At 37.8% G+C, this 26,542-nt stretch overlaps 1 protein-coding gene across 4 annotated transcripts in view; it reads left to right on the top strand.

Moving 5' to 3' along the window:
• Positions 1-26,542, top strand: part of CDK14 (cyclin dependent kinase 14) — a 597,668-nt gene that overhangs the window by 195,973 nt on the left and 375,153 nt on the right. For all 4 annotated transcript variants that reach the window (XM_082631823.1, XM_082631821.1, XM_082631824.1 and 1 more), the window contains one exon: positions 8,398-8,477. In XM_082631823.1, coding sequence (XP_082487949.1) covers positions 8,398-8,477 — 80 coding nt within the window. The remainder of the gene's footprint in view (positions 1-8,397; positions 8,478-26,542) is intronic.

Genomic DNA, 26,542 nt, shown 5'->3' with positions numbered 1-26,542 from the left:
ATATTTCTTGTTTCAGCTTAAGTGTCACATTTTCAGAGACTCCTTCCCTGTCTAATCTAAAATAGGTTCTTTTTTTTTTTTAATTGAAGTATAGTTGACTTACAATGTTTCAGGTGTACAGCAAAGATATTCAGTTGTACACACTTATATATATTCTTTTTCAGATTCTTTTCCATTATAGGTTATTATAAGATATTGAATATAGTTCTCTGTGTTATACAGTAGGTCCTTGTTGGTTATCTATTTTATACATACTAGTGTGTATATGTTAATCCCAAACTCCTAATTTATCCCTGTCCACCCCCGCTTCCCCTTTGGTAACCATGAGTTTGTTTTCTGTGTCTGTGAGTCTACTTCTGTTTTGTAAATAAGTTCATTAGTATCATTAAAATAGGTTCTTTATCTTTTTTATGCCATGCTGTGATTTTCCTTCATCACATTTATCCCAATTTGTATTGGGTATGTGTTTTAATTTTTAAAGAACTTCTTATGGAGTTTTGATAAACCCCCATCAGTTTCCAACACTGACAACCTGTGTCTAATCTTGTTTCATCTGTATTCATTCCTTCCAATTATTTTGAAACAAACCCCAAACATCATATTATTTCATTTTATATTTTTTTCTTTAACAGATAAGGACTCTTTTAAAACACCTAACCATAATGCCATTATCACATGTAAAAAATTTAATGATTTCTTTATCATCGAATATATAGTCAGTGTTAAAATAAACTTTGTTGGAATCAAGATAAAATTGGGTCCATACATTGCAATTAATTGCCGTTAGTTCATCTCTCTCTTTTAATCTATGGGTTCTCCCCTCCTCCTTTTCTTGAAATTCATTTGTTGAAGAAACAGGTTCATTTCCCTATGGTTTCCTGTAGTCTGGAATTTTCTGATTATATCCCAATGGTGTTATTTAACTTGTTCCCTTATCTCCTTGAAATAAGTAGTTAGATTTGGACGTGGTCAGATTCCAGTTGGATTGATTCCATTGAGGGGGATGAGTGCTTCCTTCAGGGGGCACATAATATCTGGTAGCTTCTTTTTGTGACTTTAGCAACTATTAATGGTGATATTCAAATTGTGTCATTCCCTCTTCATTTGTTAGATGCAGTGCATCTATGCAGAGAAACTTCACATATGAACTATCTGTTTACACTGAGGTACAGTGTATGCGAAAGTATATGAAAAGGGAAGGTAAATGCTTGACATATTCTCTTTAACAGTTTTTAAACTAATGAGATGGTTCCGTAGTACTCTCCAAATGTGACTCATGAGTTTCTTTTAAAGTCTCATTATAAACTTATTGATTTAAACATATTTAATTCCTTTCAATCACAGGTATTAGTTTAGTGATGCTTAAATTGTCCCGTTTGAAGAGCGAGCACCTCCTGTCTCCCTTTGGTGTATGTCAGCCGTCTTTGTAGTTACATGTTTTACGTCTGTCTCCTTGGTGAGACTTAAGTGCAGGGACCATGTCTGGATTGTTTATTCTTTATCCCAAGCACAAAATCACAGTCTCTCAATTAGTATTTGTTGCCTAGGAGGCAGGATATTAAAACTTAATTAAGGGCAGGGCTGTCTTGTGGAAGAGCATTTAGTTTAGTCTTGGTGGACTCAGAACTGGAATCAGAGAGTAGAAGTTACAGGAAGCAAATTTTGGCTCAGCATAAAAAAGGACTAAGTAATTTGGGTATTTTAGAGGGGTTGAGTTCCACCAAAGTCTTTTGAGGAGTTACTTTGTTCCAGGGAGTGGGAGGACAAAGACAATCAAGCCAGTCAGGATTTTTTTGTCTGTTCAGGAGCTTGAATGATCACTGAGGTTACTTCTACTTTTAAGGTAATACGACTCTCAAATCCTTTATTGGCAGATTTTATTTTTGGAAAGATGCAAGTTTTAAATTACTGAAATGTAATTATTTTATTTTCTCCCATGAACAATATATGTTCCTCTAATTTTATGTTTCAAAGTATTATGAGTTTTTACATTTAATAAAACATCATTATCAATATTTTGTCAAATGTACAAACTCATAATAATTGTTGGTTGAGCACACCCTTTTTCTCACTGCATTAAATCATTAGACTTTTTGCATTATTAATTACATCCTAATAAGTAGCCATTATACTATTCTCTTATAAATCTTTGGATTTTTTTAAAAGAAATTAATTTAACAGAAATGGCATTAGTCTTTTTCCTCTTCTCTCTGCATTATTTTGATAAAGATTAGGGTGAGGTGTGATTACTGACAACTTACCTTGAAATTCTAAATTTACTTTTCCAGAATAAAGTATTGTAGATAACACTTTTAGAATATTTCAGAATATCAAAGGTTAAATAGTATTGAGATGATTTCTCATTTACACCTGAATATAAATTGAATTTAGGTGGAAATAGCAAGGCCATGAATATTTAGTTGTTTTTAATTTTTGAAGTGTGTATGTGAGACAGTATAGTCAGCGTTCCAACAGTGTCTCAAGAGGGAATTAATAAAAGAAGCACTAATGGTAAAACCTTTAAAATGTTTTTAATGACTTTGCCAAAAATTTATAAGTTCAGCTCAAAATATTGTCCTTGACGTCCTCTGCCTTGCCATTGTCACTCCCTCAGTAGTGACTACATTTCCTTCTATTGCTTCTAAACCAATACAGTAAGGAAACAAAAGCATTTTATCTCCGTGCACTCAGTATTATTTTCCATAGCAGTTTCTCTTGAGACAAAATCATAATGGAAGAGAGAGGCAGAATATATGAAATTTACCAGAGTATATTACATTTCTTTTAGGTGTATTGCCTTGATTTCCTTTATGTCCTCTACACATAATTTCTTCTAGGTGTAAGCACGTGAACACTATTTTCAAAGATGACCTAGATGATATTTGTTATTTTGTTTTATTTTACTAAGTTATCTTATGAGTTTGAGGTAACTAATGTGATAGAAAACCTTTAGGCTTTCCTTTGAGGACTGTCTGTAAGGAAATTCTCTTTGCGCATCGTCTTTTGAGCAGGGCAAGTTTACTCTAAGTGGGGAGTTTTCCTTTATAGGGTTCACAAAATGTTAAAGTAACAAATGCATGAAAAAATGATTAAGCTGTGCTCCTTATTCAAAACTTCTCGATCGTGCGTAACCCACACAAGATCATTTTATTATTTACAAACTTAGGGCACATAGATTTGTGGACAGAATTTCTGAAGTTGGCAGAGATTTGGATCTGTGGTTAGGACCGGTTTGAAAGCTGGATCCACTCTAGCGTGGCTTTGCCAGGACAGCCAGCCTTTCCATGTCTGTGCGTGGATAGCTCTGGGTTCGGACGTTCCCCTGGCTTTTCCTCCTGATGCAGTTGACAGCTGTTCCTGTGTGACAGGCGGACTAAAGCACTGTCACTTGTCCTTGGGCCTGAAGTGAGCTTCACAGTGAGGACACGCTGGGAAAGGCAGTGGTTGGAAGAATTAGAAAATAGCAAAGAATCTCTGAAATTAAAACAGCTCCCTAGATAGCTTAGAATAACTAGACACAAACCTGGCAATATTTCCAATAGAAAGTTCTGTGGTGATATTAACACAACTGAAAGCATTTTTTTTGCTATATTATTTACCTGAATTAATGTTTCCATTGCCAATCAAGTCTTGATTACCTTCTATTCATTAGCCTTTGATTTAATTAATAAAACTTGTTAAAGAGAAATTGTCAGTGTTTTCCTGTAAGCAGCTCTAATTGGATTCAATTAGAATTTTGTAATTATTCTAAAGAACTTCAATGTTTGAAGTATGTGTTTTGAATACTTAATAAAATAGTTTAAACCACACAAGATAATTATTAGATACCATGTTTATTTTGTTTTTCATAGAATAATAGGTATCTTTTGATATCTCTAAAAAAATGACATTTTGTTAGAGTTCGTTACTTAGAATTTCAAGTGTTTCAGTCGGTACTAAAGTTAAAAAAATATGCCCCAAAGGTAGAACATTAGAAAATGTGCAATGTTATTTTTTCAAAAGGTACCTTTTCCAAAAGTGGAGCCAGTGACTTATGTTTTTACTAGACTTTAGAACTGAGGTATTCAGTAGTTGGTGAGTGTCTAGACATGTAGAGAAAAACTAATTAAGAAAAGAGAGAGTCACAATGACTCTTAGGTTAGAGGCTATTTGATAATCAATGTGGTTCTTAATGGGAAACCAATGAAGCAGTTGGAGAAGAGGGAAATACTGGTTACTAGTCTGGGCTCAGATTATTAAAGATAGTGAGGGTTTTGAAACATGTCTGTTGGGTGAAAAAGGTTAATAAAGCATTCTATAAATTCTAAAATCTTAAGGAAATGAAAACTTTCTATATCTTCATGCATCATAAAAAACAAAGAGACTGAACCTTTAATTTGAAAAAAGAAAACAAATAAACATGAAAGAAGAAATTGAAATCTTTTTATAAATTTTATATTTTTGAAATTGTTGAAAATAATAATTTTATACTTTATTCTTGAGATACTTATAGGTATGAGGAAAGAAATATCAGTATATTAACATTATTAATATTCATTCAATAAAGTATTTTGAGAGTCTACTCTTTGCCAGACAGTTTTAGGCATTGGGCATGTAACAGTCAACAAAACAGAAAAAGAGTTTCTTTGCTCCTGGAGCTAATAATCTAGTATAAATTTTAAGGAATTTTTTAGTTTCATATGATGTAATACATAAAATCTCAATGTCTTTAACTGCTGTGATTATCATAACTATAAGAAATTGATAGTTGGAGGTTTTAACTCATGGAGAGTTGTGCTTCAGAATCAGGATCCCATTAACCTGGATCTTATTATTTTATGCAGTTTATCATAGTAAATATGTTCAAAATTTTTTTTCGCCACAATAATAATGCACACTAGGGGCTTCCCTGGTGGCGCAGTGGTTGAGAATCTGCCTGCTAATGCAGGAGACATGCGTTCGAGCCCTGGTCTGGGAAGATCCCACATGCCATGGAGCAACTGGGCCCATGGGTCACAACTACTGAGCCTGCGCATCTGGAGCCTGTGCTCTGCAACAAGAGAGGTTGTGATAGTGAGAGGCCCACGCACCACAATGAGGAGTGGTCCCCGCTTTCCACAACTAGAGAAAGCCCTTGCACAGAAAAGAAGACCCAACACAGCCCAAAATAAATAAATAAATTTAAAAATAAATAAATAAATAAATACTCCTGTTCTCTGTTTAAAAAATAATAATAATAATGCACACTAGCCTATGAGATTGCTTAAAGGTGTTCCTTCTCTAGTTGCATTTAAAGCATGAGTGCTGGTTCAATTAAAGGCTCTTCTCCTTTCAGTGTATTGCAGGGGGCTCATAGTTTCATGGTCTCAGAGTGTGTTTTAAGCAGATAGCCTTCCAAAATCACAAATTCCCTGTATTCCAGAATTCAGTTCATGGTATATGCAAGCCAGCGATCTCAAGGGAAAGGGAAAAGCTTTGTGGGAAGAAGTTTGTATGTATTTTTTACGGGTGAGGAGAGAATATCGATAAATGAAGGCAAAATTCCAAGCAGTTCCTGGAATCAGTTCCTGCCTCCTCAGGGAGCCAGTGAAGAGCTCAGCTGGGCTGAGAAAATCTGTGCAGATGTGAGTACTGACTGCATCCCAGCCCCAAGCCCTGCCAGAGGCCTCCCTTAGTCATAAAGGGCAAAATGGCCAGCACAAGTCACACTCACCAGTTGAACCCCATGTGAATATTAATTTTTTGCTTGCACCTGGGTACCTAGAGCATAATCAGGATTAGAAGAAAATCAAGGTGATGTACTCAGGAGAGGAGAGTTGCAGAGCAGAAAAGCGGCAGGCCTGTCCTCCCAGCTGAGAGACACAAGGGAAAGTAAACATGACTCCTAGCCTTGAGGAGACGGCACAGGCACATTGTGGAGCGTTATAACTGGTGTCCTTTGACTACTGAAACCAATAATATATTTCAACAATCCGTTTGATGAGGGATGCCACTAGGATGGTGGGGCTGTGATGATTGCCTTGACCTTTGTGCCTGTGGCAGGTTTTTTTTTTTTTTTTTGATTGAAAACAGACCAATTGGTTGCAGTTCTTTAAAAAGAGACATTCAAATTCTTTATTTCAGACTCAGGCACTGGATTCTCTGGGCCACACGAGCTCTCCTTTGCTGATTCCATAGCCTCTAAAGATTTTTGGTTACAATTTAAATTGCAGTAAGAAACCATTTTTCACCTATCAGATTGGCAAAATCAATGGTTGATAACATAGTATATACTGGTAAAGGGGAAACAGGAGCTTCTATTTTCTATAGGTTGTATAAATTGGTACAACCTGTACGTAGGATAATTTCTCAATGTCATCGGAGTTAGAATTTAGAAATACATATTATTATTTTTTTTTTGGCTGTCCACACCCTACTTTGGTTTTTTTTTTCCCCAACATCTTTATTGGAATATAATTGCTTAACAATGTTATATAAATATAGCAAAGTGAATCAGCTATACTTATACATATATCCCCATATCTCTTCCCTCTTGCGTCTCCCTCCCTCCTACCATCCCTATCCCACCCCTCTAGGTGGTCACAAAGCAGCGAGCTGATCTCCCTGTGCTATGCGGCTGCTTCCCACTAGCTATCTATTTTACATTTGGTAGTATATATATGTCCATGCCACTCTCTCACTTCGTCCCAGCTTACCCTTCCCCCTCCTCGTGTCCTCAAGTCCATTCTCTAGTAGGTCTGCGTCTTTATTCCTGTCCTGCCCCTAGGTTCTTCATGACCATTTTTTTTTTTTTTAGATTCCATATATATGTGTTAGCGTACGGTATTTGTTTTTCTCTTTCTGACTTACTTCACTCTGTATGACAGACTCTAGGTCCATCCACATTATACTTTTAGGAATTTGTCTTACAGATGTATTTTCACATGGGTGAAATTATGTCCAAGAATATTTATTATATCATTGTTTTATGGCCAAAAATTGGGAACCTGCTAAATGCCTATCAATAGGGGACTGGTGTTAAATTAGGCATACTACACTCATACAGAGGAACACCCTGTGGTCTTTCAAAAGCAAGAGACAATTTTCTATGAATTTATGAGGAAGTCACCAAAATATATCGAGTGATAAAAATAATATACACTGTATCCTGTATGCCATACTACCGTTTGTGTGTGTGTGTGTGTGTGTGTGTGTGTGTTAAGTATATATGTTAAGCTAAGTTACCTCTCTGAGGTAAGTGGTGACCTCAGAGGGTGGGAACTGGATGTGGCAGGGAGATTTACTTTTCATTAAATGCTTTGTGTTTCTTTTACTTATTTTAATTAAGGAAGTATGTTGGTAAGTCTAGTCAAGGTAGAAAGTAGAGCAGTCAACTAGAAGACCAATATAGATAATCATGTCTTTATTTTATTAACAGAATAGATTGGATAAAAAGTTATCTGCCTAGCGTAATCTTACTTTTAATTAGAGCTGATACACATTTAGAATGTGTCTAGAAGAAACATCTGCTTTGGATAGGTCTTGTGTAATTTTGTAATACTAAAAATATTCTTAACTTTTATTTTGATGATATACTGCATTATAAAACACAATCAGACTAATGTAATTTTAGGAGGCTCTAGTAAAAAAAAAATAGTGGAAAAGGGAGGAATGGGTGATGTTGAGAGAGAGACAGAGACAGAGAGACAGAGAAAGAAGAGGGAAGCGAGAAGGAAGAAGAGTGAGTGTCAGGTTTCCGTCCTTGGGGATTGAATGACTTCAACTTAAGACTGAAGATGAAGACATTTCAGCAAAAGAAACAGAGGCGCTATTGGAGAAACAAAGGGAGAGTGTTATTTGATGACTTGAGTTTTAATTAATCTGTGAATAATTGATCGAACGTGGTGTTTTTGTTAAGCACTAGTTTCATTTTGGAAAGAACATAGAGTGAATCACAGAAAACTTCAGTTAAATCTTGGACTATGCAAGTGCGAATATTTAAAACGTGAATATTTAAAGTGTGAATTTTTTTTTCTTTTTTTTTTTTTTTCGGTACGCAGGCCTCTCACTGCTGTGGCCTCTCCCGTTGCGGAGCACAGGCTCCGGACGCGCAGGCTCAGCGGCCATGGCTCATGGGCCCAGCCGCTCCGTAGCATGTGGGATCTTCCCGGACCAGGGCACGAACCCGTGTCCCCTGCATCGGCAGGCGGATTCTCAACCACTGCACCACCAAGGAAGCCCCATAAAGTGTGAATATTTATGATGATGATACAGGATTCCCAGCCTTACTGAAATTAATCTTGTTGTGGTGGCATAATTGAGTCCTGACATTTTCAATGCAAAAATGCATAAAATATAAATTGTAAGGAAGACAATTAGAACCATAACGGGAACATATTTTCACGGATTTGCTTTTCATCTTTTGTTTTGTTTCTCCAGGGTAAATGGGAAGTTGGTAGCCCTGAAGGTGATCAGGCTGCAAGAAGAAGAAGGTACACCTTTCACAGCTATCAGGGAAGGTAGGCATTTTCTCTTGTTATCTTTGCTTTTGTGTTTGCATGATGCCCATAGCTGTTTAACTATTATGCACCTCTGAATATGCTGCGTTTCTAAATTACATGGTTATATTTCTAATTGGAATGTGTAAACTGAAATTTAAAAATCAGTACCTCTTAAGATCATAGCAATTCATGTTAAATAAAATAAAACTATCCTGCTATATACTCAGGTGTGGAGAAAAAAACTGCTGTGCATTGATGGTGAGACTGTCACTAACTGAGGAATCTTACATGTCTGATTTTGTTTGCAGAGCTCCATGCACATATTAATCTAGAGTTCCTCTATATTCATGACTTTTAAGGAAAGTTCTTAAAAATGAGGGGATTATGCTACCTTATTAGTCTTTAGTATTTCTTCTTTCTTGATTTTTGTTCCTATTCTTTAATATATTTTCTATTGGTTTTTCATTGATTTATAGATGCTCTTTATATATCAGCATCATGTATGTTGTAATATTTTCTTCCATTCTGTCATTTTTCTAAAAAGTCTTTTTAACAGTTATTTGATACATATAAATTTTAAATTTTTATGAATGAAATTGCTGTATCTTTTGCTTTATTACTTCCTGCATAGTTTCTCTACTTCAAGAGAAACTATTATTAGTGGGATCTTTTCAGTTCACTTTCAGAAATTTTAGTATTAATAGCTTCACCTCTACTACATTTTTAAAAGTACAAATCTTGAAATAAGACTTCAGTTTATTTTTGCATTGAAGGAACCACAGTTACTTTTCTGCTGATCCACAACAAGATAAATAACAGAGATTTACTTCAATAGCATTGTTAAGATATTGATAAACTAAATGTAGTCTGTCACTGGTCTGATTTGTTTTCCTGACCAGGGATTGAACCTGGGCCACAGCAGTGAAAGCCTGGTATTCTAACCAGTAGGCCACCAGGGAACTCCCAAGAAGTCTACTTTCTGTTTCACTTTCTCACCTTTCATTCTCCTTTTCATACCACTTCAGTTTGGTTTCTATCATTCCTGTTTAGCTAACACCAGATTTTCCAAGTAGGTAGCTTTTCTCTCTCTCTTGTGTTGTCTCCTTCTCTAAATATTATGGAGTTTTAGGACAGGGAAGGGGCCTTCTTTTCTCTAACCAGCACTCTTTCCCATGTGATTTTATTCATGAGTTAAATAGCAACTATTAACATGATGACCTACACATGCCTCTCTTTAGCTAAGACCCTGTCTTTGTTTCCACTCTCACATATCCTTCTGCCTACCTGGCATTTCCTCTTGAGTCCAGTAATATATAAAAATGATAATACATCACTCTCAAGTGAGGTTTATTCCAGGAGTAAAATACTTGTATTTGGTCTGATGGGATTGGAAACCACTGGCTGAGATGGAGCAATGGGTTCCTATTGAGCTGTGAATTTGATTATGGTAGAGCCTCAATGTTAAAGAGTAGGAGAGGGGCAGAGAGTTGCTGGGCCAAGAGAGAAGCAGAAGGAAAATGATCCTGGGCAGCAGGCATGCTCCTTAGCATGTGTGGTGTGCACTAGAATTAACCAGCCTAACCTTGCTAATGGTGCCTTCCCAGATTCAAGGTTAAGAGGAAGTTCCTAAGGATATTAGAGGATCCAGCTTTGACAGTTGGGTCCATCAGTGGGAAGCTCAAGGGAAGAAGCAAGTAGGGCTATATGAAAGTTTTTGATGATCTGTCTTTTCATACCGGCTGGGTATGAGGCAAGGCCCTTGGGCACATGGTAAACCTTGAGATAAGCTTAGGAGATGGCCCTGAGCTGCGGTTGTGTCATAGAATGCAGGGCTCTGTAGGTGGGACCTGGTTCTGTGGGTTAGAGAGCCTCTGAAGTCTTTTGAGCTGAGTGTATTAGGAGGATAAATCTGATATTAGGATGTGATATAGATTAGATAAGGAGGAAGCCAGAAGCTGATAAATCAGTCATTCAGAGCAGTGCAGATTTGAAATCATGAGGATTTATTAGAAAGCAGTGACAAAAAATGATGTTGCAGAGAAAGAAATGCCAAACCTAGGTGAATTATTAGTTATAGGCAATTTGAGAGGGAAATATCAATGGTTTTGAGTTTGAATGAGTAAAAACAATGGTGCCAGAGAGAGAAATAGTTTTTGATTGCATGGAGAATTGCTTTTAACACTTTGCAGTTTGAAAGGGCTGTTATCCAATTTAACCTTGACATTAGCCTTTTGAAGGTTCTTTTTTGGGGGGTGTAGAATTTATATTGTTTGTGAATTCGTATTATGAATATGGAATTGAGGCTCAGAGAGGTTAGATGACTTGTCCAAGGACTTGAATCTTGGACCTAGGCTTTCTTAGATTATAAAACAGTGTCCATACTAACTTTGTGGAGTAGTTGATTGGGGTTTTTTACACATTGGGGCTTGAGTTCATGAGACATCTATACAAAAATGTCTTTTTGTGATGTGGAAGTGTAGCTCACAAGAGGCCAGCATAAACAGTATATATTAACATGGTCTTTAACAAGTTGAACAAGTTGTAAGATTTTTATGGGAGAGAACTTTGAGTGAAAACAGAGAGCTAAATTGCAAGACAGTGTAGTGAGTTGGAAAAGCCTCATATTAGAGTTTGGAAAGCTGGGTTTTGATCCTGACTTTGTTTTTCATCACCATGCTAGTTTGCTAGGGCTGCCATAACACAGTACCACAGACTGAGTGGCTCAAACAGCATCTCATGGTTCTGGAGGCTAGAAGTCTGAGGTCAAGGTGTCAGGGCCCACCTTCTTATTTATTTATTTATTTATATATCTATCTATCTATCTATCTATATATTAGTTTCTGCTTTATAACAATGTGAATCAGTCATACATATACATCTGTTCCCACATCCCTTCCCTCCTGCATCTCCCACCCTCCCACCCTCCCCATCCCACCCCTCCAGGCGGTCACAAAGCACCGAGCCGATCTCCCTGTGCTATGCGGCTGCTTCCCACTATCTTTCTACCTTCCGTTTGGTACTGTATATATGTCCATGCCTCTCTTTCGCTTTGTCACAGCTTACCCTTCCCCCTCCCCATATCCTCAAGTCCATTCTCAAGTAGGTCTGTGTCTTTATTCCTGTTTTACCCCTAGGTTCTTCATGACATTTTTTTTTCTTAAATTCCATATATATGTGTTAGCATACGGTATTTGTCTTTCTCTTTCTGACTTACTTCACTCTGTATGACAGACTCTAGGTCTATCCACCTCATTACAAATAGCTCAGTTTCGTTTCTTTTTATGGCTAAGTAATATTCCATTGTATATATGAGGGCCCACCTTCTGATGGCCATGAAGGAAGGATTTGTTTCAAGCCTTTCTTGGCTAATAGATGGCTGTCTTTTCCCTATGTCTTCACATCATCTTCTCTCTGTGCCTTTGTCCAAATTTCCTTTTCTTATAAGGACACCAGTCATATTGGATTAGGGTCCACTCTAATGACCTCACTTAATTACCTCTGAAAAAAATTCTATTTCAAATAAACCATCATATCCTGAGGTGCTGGAGTTAGGACTTCAACATATGCATTTTGGGGGAGACAATTCAATCTGTAACATCACCTAATGGTGTTGGGCCTCAGTAACCCTACTTGCAGAACACAGGAGTTGGTTTGTGCCATCAGGAACCATCTACCTCTGCATTATGGTTTTGATTTCCCAAGGAGTCTTTAAACTCAGAGTTCTGAATGCTCTGGAGATGAATGGTACAAGAATTGTTGAGGCCTGAAGGAACTGATCACAACAAGACATTGTATTTTCCTTTGAATAAAATATTTTACGTTTTTCCTAATAAAATCTGACTTCCGAGTGATTTTTAATGGAGATAAATGACCATATAGTAAGAAAAAGAAACTCTGGGCAGTTTTGGTTATTTGTTCCTCTCTTGCCTTTCATAAGTCTTATTTTTCTGCTATTTATGTGTGGAAGCAAAAGCTAGCACCATTGCTCACTCTCTTTTGCTATTACTAATACTAGAAATCCATGCACAATAACTCCTCTGTGTATCTAGTGGTAGAACTTGAAATATTTAGGATGAGGGTGGTAGATGCTTGGGATATATTCATTTTTACAGTTTTTACATTGATGAGGGAGTGGCATGGCTTGTTCAATTGAGAGGAAGCACTTTAATTTGAGTTTGCCTTTTTTCTGCTGCTTGGTCAATTTCCTCATTCACAAACCGTCAATAGCAGGACGATTTCAAAGTAGGAAAGCACTGTGCATAGTAAAGTAGTTTTCAAGTGGCTAACCTTACCTGGGAATTTAGATGTTAACACATAATTTCCACCTAAAGTGGAAACACTTGTAAGCAACCCTAATCTTACCTAGATTTATGTCCAAAGATGGACTTTGAATTTTATCTTACAGAGCTAGAGTGCTTAATGGCTTAATTCAGGTTCAGGTGCTTTGAAACTCGTTCTTTTTTTGCGGGGGGGGGGGCACGAACCTGTGTCCCCTGCATCGGCAGGCAGACTCTCGACCACTGCGCCACCAGGGAAGCCCCTCATTCTGTCTTTGATGGGAGCTTAGAGAAATTAAGTAGCCATGCCGAGGCCAGCTTTTCTATTTTAACTTAAAATCTTTATATGATATCGTCATGGTTTTTGATGGTACTGATAAAGAGTCAGGAGATTCAAGAAGGGCTTGAAAGGAGCTAGATGAAATGTCTTAGCATACAAGAAAGGTAGCAGTTACAGGAGGGAAAGATAGTAAGTTCAATCTCAACATGTTAAGTTTGAGGTTGGACGTTCATGTGACAATTGTTCATATGGTGTGCAATACAGATAATAGGCCAGTTGTACGTAAATTGGGGACCTTACTTGGCACTTCCAAGTACATGATCTCATTTAATCTTTCAACATTGTGAGAAAGGTTGATGTTACTATCTTCGTGTTAATAATTAGGAAGCTGGGATCTAAAGAAATTTTTGTCCAAAGTCATGCAAATAATTATGTGGTAGGTATGGAGTTCAGCTTGAGTCTTCTACCTAGTACCCTGACACATGCTAGCCATTCAGTATGTGTTGAATGAATAAGTGAATGAATGAGTGAATAAATTCTAAATCCTTACTTTTTATTCTACTGTACTGCATTACTGTTGACACAGAAACCTGTACGATCAAAATTGTATATAGAGACAGGTGAAGTTGGGAAAGCACCATACAGCAAAGTTCTGAGTCTTGATGAAGACTGTGCAACTAGCTATGTGATGGTGAGCAAGTCAGTTAAGATATTTTGTCTTTAGTTTCTTTCTCTTTGAAATGGAGGGGTTGGACTATATGATCTTATATCTTCATGATTAAAATAATAGTACCATCGTGGATCTTTTCCTGGATAAAGGATCTATAATTGTATCATCAGTATTCCTCATCCACACCTGCTGTAGTGTGATGCACATTATTGTGCTTAGAATATTTCTTTTAAACCTTCTAATAATAACCCTTTATGTCTGTCACTGAAAAAATTAACATGAATTGTTTCAGAGCATTTAACAATTGACAAAAATTTTTTAAGTGGAAGATAAAAATCTATGAGTCTAGACTTTGATTCTAAGTAAGCTTATGTAAATTGCCAAAATTGTTATTCTTTGTAAGTCTGAGTAATTTGATGGGTGTCTGCCAGTTGATATCAACAAAAAATTTCCAAGCTCTCAGATCATTTGACTTTAAAAACTATAAAAATCATGTATTTTCTTTTTATGTCTTTAATTTTAAAGGATAAAGTTTTTTTAATTAAATAACTAATTTCTTGTCTGCTTTGAATTTGAAAAAAATTTTATATTATGTCTTATTTTATTTGGAAATACAGTTTCCAGCTTATATTTGAAAACATAAGTATTTTATTGGAAATATAAATTAAGCTCTGATACATTTATATTTAAAACACATTTAGAAGAACTATGTAACTAGTTCTAATTTGAAGGCATTTATAACTGGCTAAAAATCTTTATAGACTTTTTTGGTACCTGTCATGCTAATAACATTTTAAAGATGCTGCCTCATTCAATTCCCACAATAATCCCGTGTTAAATATAGATATTAGTATCTCCATATTACCTATGAGGTAATTGAGGCCTAGAGATAAGTAAATTATCCTGTGTTCCACAGTTTACTAGGAAACAGCTAAGTTAGGGTTTTAACTGGGGTCTTTTAAGTGAAGAGTTTGTTTCAAAGATAATACCTTCCTCCCTTCAAAATTTCTTGGCTAATTTTTAAAAAGTGATGGGAATCCATAATCTACATATCAACTGCTTGTCATGATAGTAATTATCATAGCTACTATCAGTTGCTTTATAAAAATACAATCCATTGGTATACCTTTGTTACTTCTCAGTATTTGAGAAACTTATACTGTTTTGCTGCTTAAGCTATGTTCTATCTAGTGACTTAGAAATAGTCAAAAGATGGCAAACTTTAAACAGTAATTAATTCATGACCACTGTCATGACCACTGACAGGATTTAGTATTATTTACCTTTGAGCTCTAGTTTAAGATAAATTTCCTGAATGTTGAAGGAACTTTCAAGGATGATAGTAAACAAGGAGACGTTTTTTTCTTTTTTAAAAAAATTTATTTATCTATTATTTTTTTATTTTATTTTTGGCTGCGTCGAGTCTTCGTTGCTGCACACGGGCTTTCTCTAGTTGCGACGAGCAGGGGCTACTCTTCCTTGTGGTGCGTGGGCTTCTCATTGCAGTGGCTTGTTGCAGAACGTGGGCTCTAGGCACGTGGGCTTCAGTAGTTGTGGCACACAGGCTCAGTAGTTGTGACTCGCGGGCTCTAGAGCGCAGGCTCAGTAGCTGTGGCGCACAGGCTTAGTTGCTCCGCGGCATGTGGGATCTTCCCGGACCGCTGCACGAACCCGTGTCCCCTGTATCGGCAGGCGGACTCTCAACCACTGCGCCACCAGGGAAGCCTCTTCCCTGAAACTTTTTTGACTTTCACAGAAATAATCTTTTTCCTTTTGTGCTCTTTTTGCTTGCTCTGCTTTTGTTGTTGTTGTTTTCTCCTTTATAAACTTATCTCTTAGCACTTTCTGCATTATATACTTTATGATGTGCTCAGTTGTGTTCAGCTGTAAACTATTGATAACCTCTGGGGCCTTTGTATTCTGAGGGTTGTGGTATGAAGCTAGCATTGACTAGTCATGTCCCAGCTCTTTCTCTGCTGCCACCAAAATGGAACTAACCAAGAGTCCAGTTAATGTTTTAATGGAATTTAAACAGTAATGAAAAGGACCATAATGGTTTCTGGATTAAAAAGAAAGAGAGCTCTGGTGTGGACATGGAAGAGATTTGGGCTGAGCTTAAATTATAGTGTCTTAGTTGGTTTGGGCCGCTATAACAAAATACAGAGACTGCATAGCTCATAAGCAGCAGAAATTTATTGCTTACATTTCTGGAGGCTCGAAGTCCCAGATCAGGGTGGCAGGGTGGTTGGGTGAAGGCCCTTTTCCAGGTCGAGACTTCTCACTATATCCGCATGTGGTGGAATTGGCTAGAGAGCTCTGTGGGAGCTCTTTTTAAAGAACATTAACCCCAATTCCCTGGTGGTCCAGTGGTTAGGATTCTGGGCTTCCACTGCAGGGGGCATGGGTTTGATCTTTGGTGAACTAAGATCCCGTGTGCCGTGTGGCGCAGCCAAAAAATAAAAACAAAAATTAAAAAAAACATTAAAGAACATTAATCCCATTCATGAGGGCAACACCCTCATGACCTAACCACCTCCCAAAGGCCCCACCTACTAGTACTATCAGCTTTGGGGATTAGGACTACAAAATATGAATCTGTCAGGGGTGGAGGAGGTACAAACATTTAGACCATAGCAGATAGGTAGGATTCATGTAAGGAGCAATGAACAGAGAAAGGCATGCCTGCTAGGGTAGCTGACTAAGGTAAATATCACTTCTTCCCCTCCACCTCAATCCCATCACCAGTTTGACAGCCACTGAGGAAGTAAATCTCTTGACAGTGGGGTGTGTGGATTGTTCCTAAATGTTTTCTTAGAAAAGTCTAGCTGTTCCTGTGTTCTTTGATAGTCTACTAAAAAGATAATTTGGGTATTGTTCTGGAAACTTCTGGGGGTTTTTTTTCCTTAACTTTTTGTTGTTGTTGTTACTCTGATATTTGTTACTATGTGTTTCATTGTTGACCCTGAATCATTAATGTGGCTGGGGCATCAGGGATAATTGGTGAGGAAAAAACCAAGAGACCCAGGGACCTGCAAGAGAATGCCATGAAGCCTGAGAAAGGGGAGCTAGAACAAGACACTGAAAAGGAAGAATGTGTCCAGTTGAGGGGGATTAATAAGGAGCTAAGAACAATTTGAGTGTCTTAGGGTGAGTTTGAGGTTGACAGAACCATTTATAGAAACAGGAAGCCAGAGGTGGCAACAGTTTTATGGTCAGAGGGGTTGAATAGATGTTACATATGCTGAACTTGAGGTGATAGCCATTTATACCAGTTAGAAATCACCAAACCATAGGACTTTAGAGCTGAGAAGAATTTTAGTGACCATGTCTTCTGGTTCCTTCATTTTACAAAAGAACAAACTGAGTCCTAGAGAGTTCAGTAGGTAGTTTGAACTACCAAGATCAGGAGAGCTAGGCCTGGAGTGAAAGTCATGTTGAATCATCATTGTAGAGAAGATGGTCGGAGATCTGGTGGTGAATCACATCTTGAAAATGCAGCCCTCACCACAGATTATAACTGATCTCAGTGGGAAGTGCCAAAAAGATACATCATTTCGGTTTTTCTCTATTTCTCATTTTCTTCTGACATTTTGGAATGTGGTAGAACTCTTCAGAAGACCCATCAAATAATTCCTATTTTAATTTTTTAAAAAGCCGATTAATACCATATGTGGAGAAAATGTACCATACAGTTTATTGTGGGAAAAGTTTAGAAGTAGAAAGTTAAAGGAAATTTTAGTGTAGGACATTTGTATTTTTGGATACATGCCATCTCAGTCAAGTCCCTGAGTATACTCACAAGAATTGAATTGATAATAGCACTTTTTAAAAGTGGTAACAATTTGAACAGGGCCCAAGAAAAAGAATTAAAGGAAATCATAAGCAAGAAATTGGCAGTGGTTCTGTTGTCTGTGAGCTGATACTTCTTCCTTCTGTCCTGAAGTTTAGGGCTAGTATGGGCAGGAACCAGCAGCAGGGGTCAGTTTTAATGATGACAACTTGGTTTCACAGAAGTACTTATAAAATTTTCTTGTTGAAGGCCAGGATTAATTTTTCTGGAGGGGCGTTTTTTTTTTCCCCCGGAGATTTGAGGCAGTTTCCATGATGAGCAGCAGATTGTTGGGTTTGTTTATTTAAGATGACCTGGGTAGTATTTTAAAAATTCTAAATGTGTAATAGGCATTTAATAAACAGTTGTCTATTACATGACTTTCTAAGTGTTTTTAAACTTTTTTTTTTAATTTATTTTTTTGTTGTTGTTGCATTGGGTCTTCGTTGCTGTGCACCGGCTTTCTCTAGTTTCGGCGAGTGGGGGCCACTCTCCATTGCAGCGTGTGGGCCTCTCACTGTGGTGGCTTCTCCTGTTGTGGACCACGGGCTCCAGGCGCACAGGCTCAGTAGTTGTGGCACATGGGCTTAGTTGCTCCGCGGCATATGGGATCTTCCCAGACCAGGGCTCGAACCCATGTCCCCTGCGTTGGCAGGCGGATTCTTAAGCACTGCGCCACCAGGGAAGCCCCTCCAAGTGCCTTTAAATGTATTAAAATAATTGTAAGCCTGTGGGAAACAGTTAAACATTTCTACTTTCCTTGGGACTTCCAGGGTTGATGTGCATCTGGAGTAGTTCTTTCCCTCTGCCCCTGTTATATTAATACATTTGGAATATTACAGATGGTTGATGGTGTTATAGGGAACCAGTAACTTCCACCACTGACCCATTCTAACCAGCAGATTGTAAACCCACAGAGTTGATAACCAGATGGATTCGAATGCATGTGCATCTGACCGTACAGCACAGCTCTTAACACGAGGAAGTACCACTTCCTAGAGGCAGGATCGGAGAGATTAAGACTTAACCCTTAAGTGATTTGTACTTGACTGGCCCAGAGCCATAGATCAGTACCCCAATTCATGCTCCAAATTTCCTTTCTTAGCCTAACACATGCAGCCCTGTCTAGCAGAATCATGAATGTGTTAGAAAACAATCGAAACTTGCCTGGCAGGATTCACCCATAACCAATTAGCTGTTGGAACATAGATTAACCAAATACTAGACATCCTGCTAATTTTAAGGTGATTAATATTGCAGAACTTATTGATACTGCCCATCGTGGAATAATTAGTGCAAAAGAAAATATTTTTAAAATGTTGCTGTATCAGGGGAGCTAAATCAAACTGAAAATGGAAAAACATGAAAACACAGCTGCTTATGATACAATTTTGTTTTCAAATGCAGGCTTGAAAGTTTTCAGAATTAGAGAGCGCTGGTAGCTTAGCTACAGCTTGAAAAACTATACTTTCAGATACTTCTTATGTTTCCAGAAGATTTTTACCTCAGTAGTAGATTATTGAGAATACTTGGCTGATAAGTTCCTGCCTTCTTTAAGTAAAACCTTCTTCAATCTATAATGTTCTGAGTAAAGAAAAATCTTAAAACCCACAAAGAACAAATGGACAATTTTTTTGTGTGTGTGTATATATACATAAAATTTGTGACCCAACTTCTTTATTTGTTGTTGTGTTATTATACATATTGCTGTACTTGCAGCAAAATTATGACCAGAGAAATATATGGGTATATTATTTCAATGACTTGATAAACCCGTGTATTGCTTTTGGGCTTCATAAAGCATCTAGGCAAATCCTTAAGTATGGTGATACATTGCCTTGGTCTCTGCATGGAGTTGTTAGTGGAAGCTTTATGCGTCATTGGAGGGCAGTACATGGCCTTTTGTATTTCAGAGATGGAGTATAATGCAAAAGCAAATTTGAGATGACAGTCAAGAGCTGAGATTTTCAAACCTATAGACTTTTCTTATGAAGAATGTTTATTTTTCTTTGCTTGCAAGTAAGTAACTGAAATGATTTGTTATGCATATGTGGCCCAGAGGATATCTAGGAAGCTTTCTTCAATGCTAATATTTCCAGACTACAGCCCTTTCTGTATACGTGCACATGAAAATATACATCAAAACATCCCTCCAAATTAAAGCTTATTTTAGGTAACTCATGTTGTTTAATAAGTGCAATTCATGTTTTTCATTTCCCTGGTGAGTGTGATTTTTTAAAAGAAGACATAGACATAAACATGTAGGGAACTGTCTTCCTTTTAATTGCTGTGGGCCCCCTGAGTTCATGGAATCACTCTAAGCAACTTGTAGTCTTTAGAGAAGAGAGAGAAGACATTTTTTAAAGGTTTTAAATGGTCATTTAAAATGCATATATTAATGTAGAAAACCAGCCTTTTGAGAGCTGCCAGATTTTTGAGGAATGTTAACCTTCTCTCTCAGTTGGAAGAGGAGGATTTCTAATGCTGAACATTTGTCCTTTCTCTTGAGAAGCAGTGAAATTCCCCCCCCCTTGGAAGCAATTTTGGTAAAATAATTTAACCAGAAATCAAAATGTTAAGAAAGCACACACGGTTGTTCAAACACAGGAATCAAATCTTTTATAGGATTTTTCAAATAAAAACTAGAATGTTTTCCCTTAAAGGTTACGAGTGAATTCCACTTAGCAAAAACTCATGACCTTTTCAAATTCTTGGTTATCTTTAACACTATTTTGTTATTTGACACTGTTTGCTGCTATCACTGAAGAATTGTATGTCCCTTGCAGCATTTCACTGGGCATTCTGTTGTATTTTTATCTGCTAAATCTGGCATCTTGAAGACCCCTTTCTTCTCTGCAGAGGCCTTATCTTTCTGCTTCCTGAGGGCATCCTGAAATCCATGGTTTGACTCTTACGGTACCAGCTGTCACTTCTCTGTGCCGATTTCCCAAACCACATCTCTAGTCTTGACTATTCATACCCCCAAATTCAGGCAACCTAGTATAACTCATTGAATGTGCTGTTACTCTCTCCAGCTCAACTCAACTCAACCAAAGTGTTTTGGATGCCCCAGGACCAATTATCTCATTGTGTTCAGGGATAACATTATTTTCACTGACTGAGAGAAATTCGTTTATCTGTGCTGGGGTCATGTTACGTTACACTCCTCTCTCTCCTCATATGTAATTGGTCTCCATGTTTGCAGAGTTTCATCAAAGTGACTTCCACTTTCATCCTCTTCTTTTCCATCTTCCTTACTGTTTTCCTATCCAGATATAAAGTAGTGAAGGTCTTGAAATAACTTTCATTCTGGGCTCCTCTGATTCATGGGTCCAGCCTTTCAATTTCTTCTACATTCTGCTGCTGGATTCATCCTCTTTAAGCATAGTCTTAGGTCAGGTTCGCTGGAAACAGGCTCAGTGGCAGGGTTGCATGCAGGTTAATGGGAAGTGCAGGTACTTTCACCTGCAAGGAAGTAAGGAAGGCAGGTTGAACAGAGAGAAGTTCACTTGCAATGAATTTGTAACTGATCCTGTAGAGTGCTTCAGAGCTGGGATGGGCCTTCAGAGCTCTCACAAATGGAGGCAAAGGACCAGACCCTTCAACACCCTCAGCTCTACCAAGAGGTGCCTGATGTGACTCATTTCACAGTCTCTGATTTCCTCTCCTGTATGGCTCTCCTTTTCCCTGTAACCATGTGTTATTCTCTCCCTTTCTGCCCCCCCAAGTGCCTGGCTCTGAGCGAGTCACCCCCTGAGAGGAGGCATGAACTGGGGGAGGCTGTTCCTGCAGCCGAGGGCTCTTCCCACTAAAGTACACAGCGGTGGAGCAGTAGCTGAGAGATGGGTGTGTTGGCAATGAGGAGGGCTGTGAGCCGAGCCCCATGGGGTTCGCTCCAACCACATTCAACATCGCCCTTCCCTGTGTAGGAACCTGAAGTGCTTCCCTCCTGTCTGCTTCATCAGGGTCAATGTCTCGGCCTGACTGTGAAGGGCTCTCCATTATCTGGCCCTACCATACCTGTTACTGAACTCGGTTTCTCACCATCCCCTGCCTGCCCTCCAGTGCAGTAAGGATTATCCTCGGTGTAGAGTCAGCTCTGTAGCCTCCTGGAGATCCCTGCCCACAACCTCCACTGCCCACTGTCACCCTCAGGCCTTGGCTTCTGTTGTCCCCCCTCCCCCTGCAATGTCCCTCCCTCCAAGTCTTCTGTTCTTTCATACCCAGTGTATTAGTTCTGCTTATAGTTAGTACTGTACAGTTCTGTACTTCATTGTATATTTTATCACATTTCTTCAGCAGCTTTGTGTGAGCTGTTCTTGTCTTCAATGCTATATTATTTTGGAAGGTGGCACGTAGTATTTCATTTCTTTAGTATTCTTGGCAGAATCCAGCAGAATGCTAGCCTCATAGTAGAGGATCAGAGAGTGGCTCTTTTATTCCTTGATTATTTTTGTAGGTGGGACAGCCAAAAAAATTAATACCAAGAGTGATGAGATGGAAGGAGTTTCCTAGAAAGATTGTATTTGAGCTCAAGGGGTGAAATTTTCTGAATGAAAGTTTCAGAGTTTCAGAGTCACAGGGTTTGTGTGGCTCCTTAGTGGATGAGCTTTAGTACAATATGAATTAATAGCAGTTTCCTTATCTTCTTGTCCCAGTTCAGTTTCTCGCACTGTACTGGGGCCAGCGCAGCCTGGAGTTCCTTCCCTGTGATTCTCTTCCCCTTTTAGGAATTCTGCACAGACTCTGAGCTGGGCACTTGACTACCTACTTTATATGTTATCGAATCCACACAACTACCCTGTGAAGTATAGCTGCTGCCATAACCTCCATTTTACAGGTGAAAAAAACAAAGCTTCAGGAAAAGGGATGCAGCTTGCCCAGAGCCACACAGTTAGTGAGGGAGTGGGACAGGTGTCCAAAACCCTTGTAGCTGTCTGCATCATCCTAAGAGTGAACGCGTATTTGTAGAGGATAGTACCACGATTGTTTTGGAAACAACTGCTCTCAGGGAAGCTACCTTCTCAGTAATTCTACCTCTGCTCTTTTAAATCCCAGTGGAACAGTAGCTAATAAAAGGTAGCATGGTTTCGTGGAAAGGATGTGGATGTGGAGTGAGAAGAACTGGTTTCAAGCCCTTGCCACTGGTTAGCTTTTCTGTAGTCCTGGACAAGTTACTCAGCAAAGCAGGGCATCAGTTTCTTTAAAGTATCTTTAAAAAGGGTTAAGAAATACTGTACTTTTCTGTTTTGCCCTATGGGACTACTGTAACCTTCTCCTGGGTTTATGAATTGTCAAGTGCTACAAAAGAAGTTATTTTTGTTAACAGTGTAAAGAAATACACATGGTGATGATAATAATAATAATATGGTGATGATGATATAATACCAATAATAATAATAATAATTTAAAATAGTAATAAAAATAGACAGTAATAGCTTTGCATCAAATGGCCACAAGGATTGAACTGTCCTTTGCTGGCAATATTTCAAATATTTGCTGATTAAGTTGTTTTGGTGGATTTGCAGTTTATGCCCTTCTTGGCTCAAACAAGCAATTATATTCTCCTCAGGAAATCATGAAAGGTTACCTTTGGTTGTATAGCCTGTGCTGTTGAAATTTTGGCTTCAGTTCACAATTCATGGCCAAATTAATATCTGAATCACTTAAGGCCTATTCATAAAGAATAGGATTATGTACACAACTAAAGTTTATGTACTTAGCTGTTAAGTGTGAGTTTCACAGTGTAACCAGGAGGTAGAGACTACTTCTGTACTTTGTACTACAAGTCACAGGCTGAAATGTAGCCATCTGTGAGTCTGCAGTTGTGTTTATATGTAAGTGAGCATCTGATTTGGGCCGGAGCTTGCTAATTTAATGGGGGATGCCTCCAATTTAGCAATTGAGATTTGTAATGGGTCCCTAGGGCCCTCCAGGAAAAGTTTTGTATAAATGAGAGATAATGGTAACATTTTAGTCATTTGAAAATCATCTCTTTTAAGTAAAATGCCTTATGAAAACCACCAAAACCATATAATTATTTCTAAAAATTAAATTCAAGTACTCTTAGAGGGAATTTTTCAGAGCTAGAAAACATTTTTTCATACTTATTGTTTTGGTTGCCCTTGCCTTTCTTGCTGTGGTATAAGTAGTGGAGACGTGTATAAAGCTGATAACTTAGAAGTGATTATTTTTAGATCAAAAATTTTTGGATGACTTTTTTTTTTAAAAAAAAGATAGCTTGATACGCAAAATATAGCAAATATAGTTCTTACTAACAGAATTTTTCACATAGGATGAACTTTAATATTAGGGACTTGGGAAATAAGTGTGAATTATTTTTAATGAATTTTTTTGCTAATAGGCCTACTTCTGTTTGACTAAATTTCTATATCATAAATTTATTTATCATTGTTTAAAAATTTTATTACTCATGTTTTGGAAAGGACCCCTTAAGGGTAAATTAACATCAGAATGATCACACAGAGTGTGGTAGTTATGTTTCTGTTAGTCAAAACTCTTAACAGTTTTATTTTTTAAATTAAAGACCTGATTAGTCATCTGGATAGAAATTTCAAGAAACTGCTTTTGCAATTATAGCTATCTTAGGAGAATTCCTTTCAGAGAAATTGAGCAAGGATGCCAATTAATTCCAGCTGTTGGAGTGAACTGTATGTAAATGTCTGAGTTCAAGTTCTAGTAACTTAGGGGGAAGCTCTTAAAGGCTATAACTTAGAAACCAAAAAACTTTGTATGCCATTGTCCACTTATTTGATTAAATTCTTAAATGAAGCACTGATTTCTTCATTTCTTTTTTTATGAGCTCAGTATCCCTGGCACTGCTGGCCATCTCTATGGAGAAGTTGGAAGGCAAAATTGGGGAAGGTCAAAGAAAGAAAGAAAGAAGGGAGGGAGGGAGAGAGAGAGAGAAAGAAAGAAAAGAAAGAAAGGCTTAATTTTTAAATTTTTTTATTGTTTTAAAATTTTCTTTTTCTCTAAACTTGAATACTCAGTTACTTATGCGTGTGTTTTTTTAATTAATATACTTTGCTTTTTTAGAATAGTTTTAAGCCTACAGAAAAATTGAGCATAAAATACAGAGAGTTCCCATACAACCTTCTCCCGTGGCACAAAATTTGTTAAATTGATAAATGAGCATTATTAACTAAAGTCCATAGCTTACATTAGACTTTACTCTGTGTTGTACAGGTTTATGGGTTTTGACAAATGCATAATAACATGTATCCACGATTACAGTCTTCTACGGAATGGTTTCACTGCCTTAAAAATCCCCTGTGCTCTATTAATCACCTCACTACCTTCACTCCCATCCAACCCTTGGCAGTAACTGATCTTTTACTGTCCCTATAGTTTTGCCTTTTCCAGAATGTCATATAGTTGGAACCATAGTGTATGTAGCCTTTTCAGATTGGCTTCCTTCATTTACTAATATGCATTTAAATTTCCTCTATGCCTTTTCAGGACTTGATTGCTCATTTCTTTTTAGCACTAAATAATATTCCTTTGTATGGATATAACATATAGTTAACCATTCATTCACCTACTGAAGGACATCTTAGTTGCTTCCAACTTTTGGCAACTATGAATAAAGTTGCTGTAAGCATTCTTGTGCAGGATTTTGTGCAGACATAAGTTTTCAGCTCCTTTGGGTACTTAAATTCTTTTTACCTAGAGAACAAGTAGACACTGAGTATATAGATGAAAGTCAAGATAAACACACCATTCTTATGGGAGTGGGAGGCTGAGAGGGGGGAAGATTGTTCACTTTAAAGTATGAGTCCAGCAAAGTTTGCAAACTCTAGCCTTTCTCCTGCCAGTGGGTAAGCGGACTTCAGGGAGAAGCTGGAAGGATGTTTTCCTGCTTGGTTACAGTTGAAAACAATCGAGAGGCGTACTAATAAACAGCCTTGGTCAGTCCCAATTACAGACCTAGTTAATTAAATTCTCATAAACACGTTTAAACTGCATTTATAAATTTAATGTATTTTGTTCTTTTTAAGCATTCGAGTGCCTTGATCTAATAACCAGAACTTCTCGAAGTACCTAAACTATTCTTGTAAACCCAATAATACAAAATTTATAAAGTTCATCTTAAGAATTCCAATACTAAGGAGAACCTAGTAAAATTCTCTTACACCTTTCAGTTTAAAATCGCAAATTTAAAATAAATTAATTTGAAATTACGAGTATAGTCTGTTAATATATCAAACTGTCTTAAACATAATAAACATTTTATCAACTAAATATTGAACTTTGTCCAGATGATTACACAATGATTCCTAAACTTAACATCAGAGATTTTAATACTACGGGTTCGATTTGATCATTGTGTCTCTATTTATTTATTTTTTAATTAATTAATTAATTGATTGATTTTTGGCTGCATTGGGTCTTCCTTGCTGCGTGAGGGCTTTCTCTAGTTGCGGCGGGCGGGGGCTACTCTTCATTGCAGTGTGCAGGCTTCTCACTGCAGTGGCTTCTCTTGTTGCGGAGCACGGGCTCTAGGAGCACAGACTTCAGTAGTTGTGGCTTGTGGCTCCAGAGTGCAGGCTCAGTAGTTGTGGTGCACGGACTTAGTTGCTCCATGGCATGTGGGATCTTCCCGGACCAGGGATCGAACCCGTGTCCCCTGCATTGGCAGGTGGATTCTTAATCACTGCGCCACCAGGGAAGTCCTGTGTCTCTATTTAAAACTAAACATTCTTGGAGTTCTTCTCACCCAGAGTGATTTAGAGTTGTCATCTCAGGAAGAGCAGGTTCATTATATAAAGCGACTTAGGTTTACCAGCCAGAGGTCTGAGACCTGGTGGAGGGCATGGATGTCACGGGTATTCTTCCCCAGCCACTGGAGGACATGCTACACAATTTTGTATAGTCAGTATCACACCTGGAGGATTCCAGGTCTCTATTCTTAAATAATTCTTTTACCTCATTTGAATCTGCAGTCCTACAAATCAGAGGCACTTAACTTCTTTCAGCTAATTTCTTCTACTTCTTGTGGAATTT

Source organism: Mesoplodon mirus (genome assembly GCF_964341445.2).
Source record: "Mesoplodon mirus genome assembly, chromosome: 9".
Taxonomy (NCBI): domain Eukaryota; kingdom Metazoa; phylum Chordata; class Mammalia; order Artiodactyla; family Ziphiidae; genus Mesoplodon; species Mesoplodon mirus.
The sequence above is the reverse complement of the archived record's forward strand: the minus strand, read 5'-3'. Positions and strand labels throughout refer to the sequence as shown.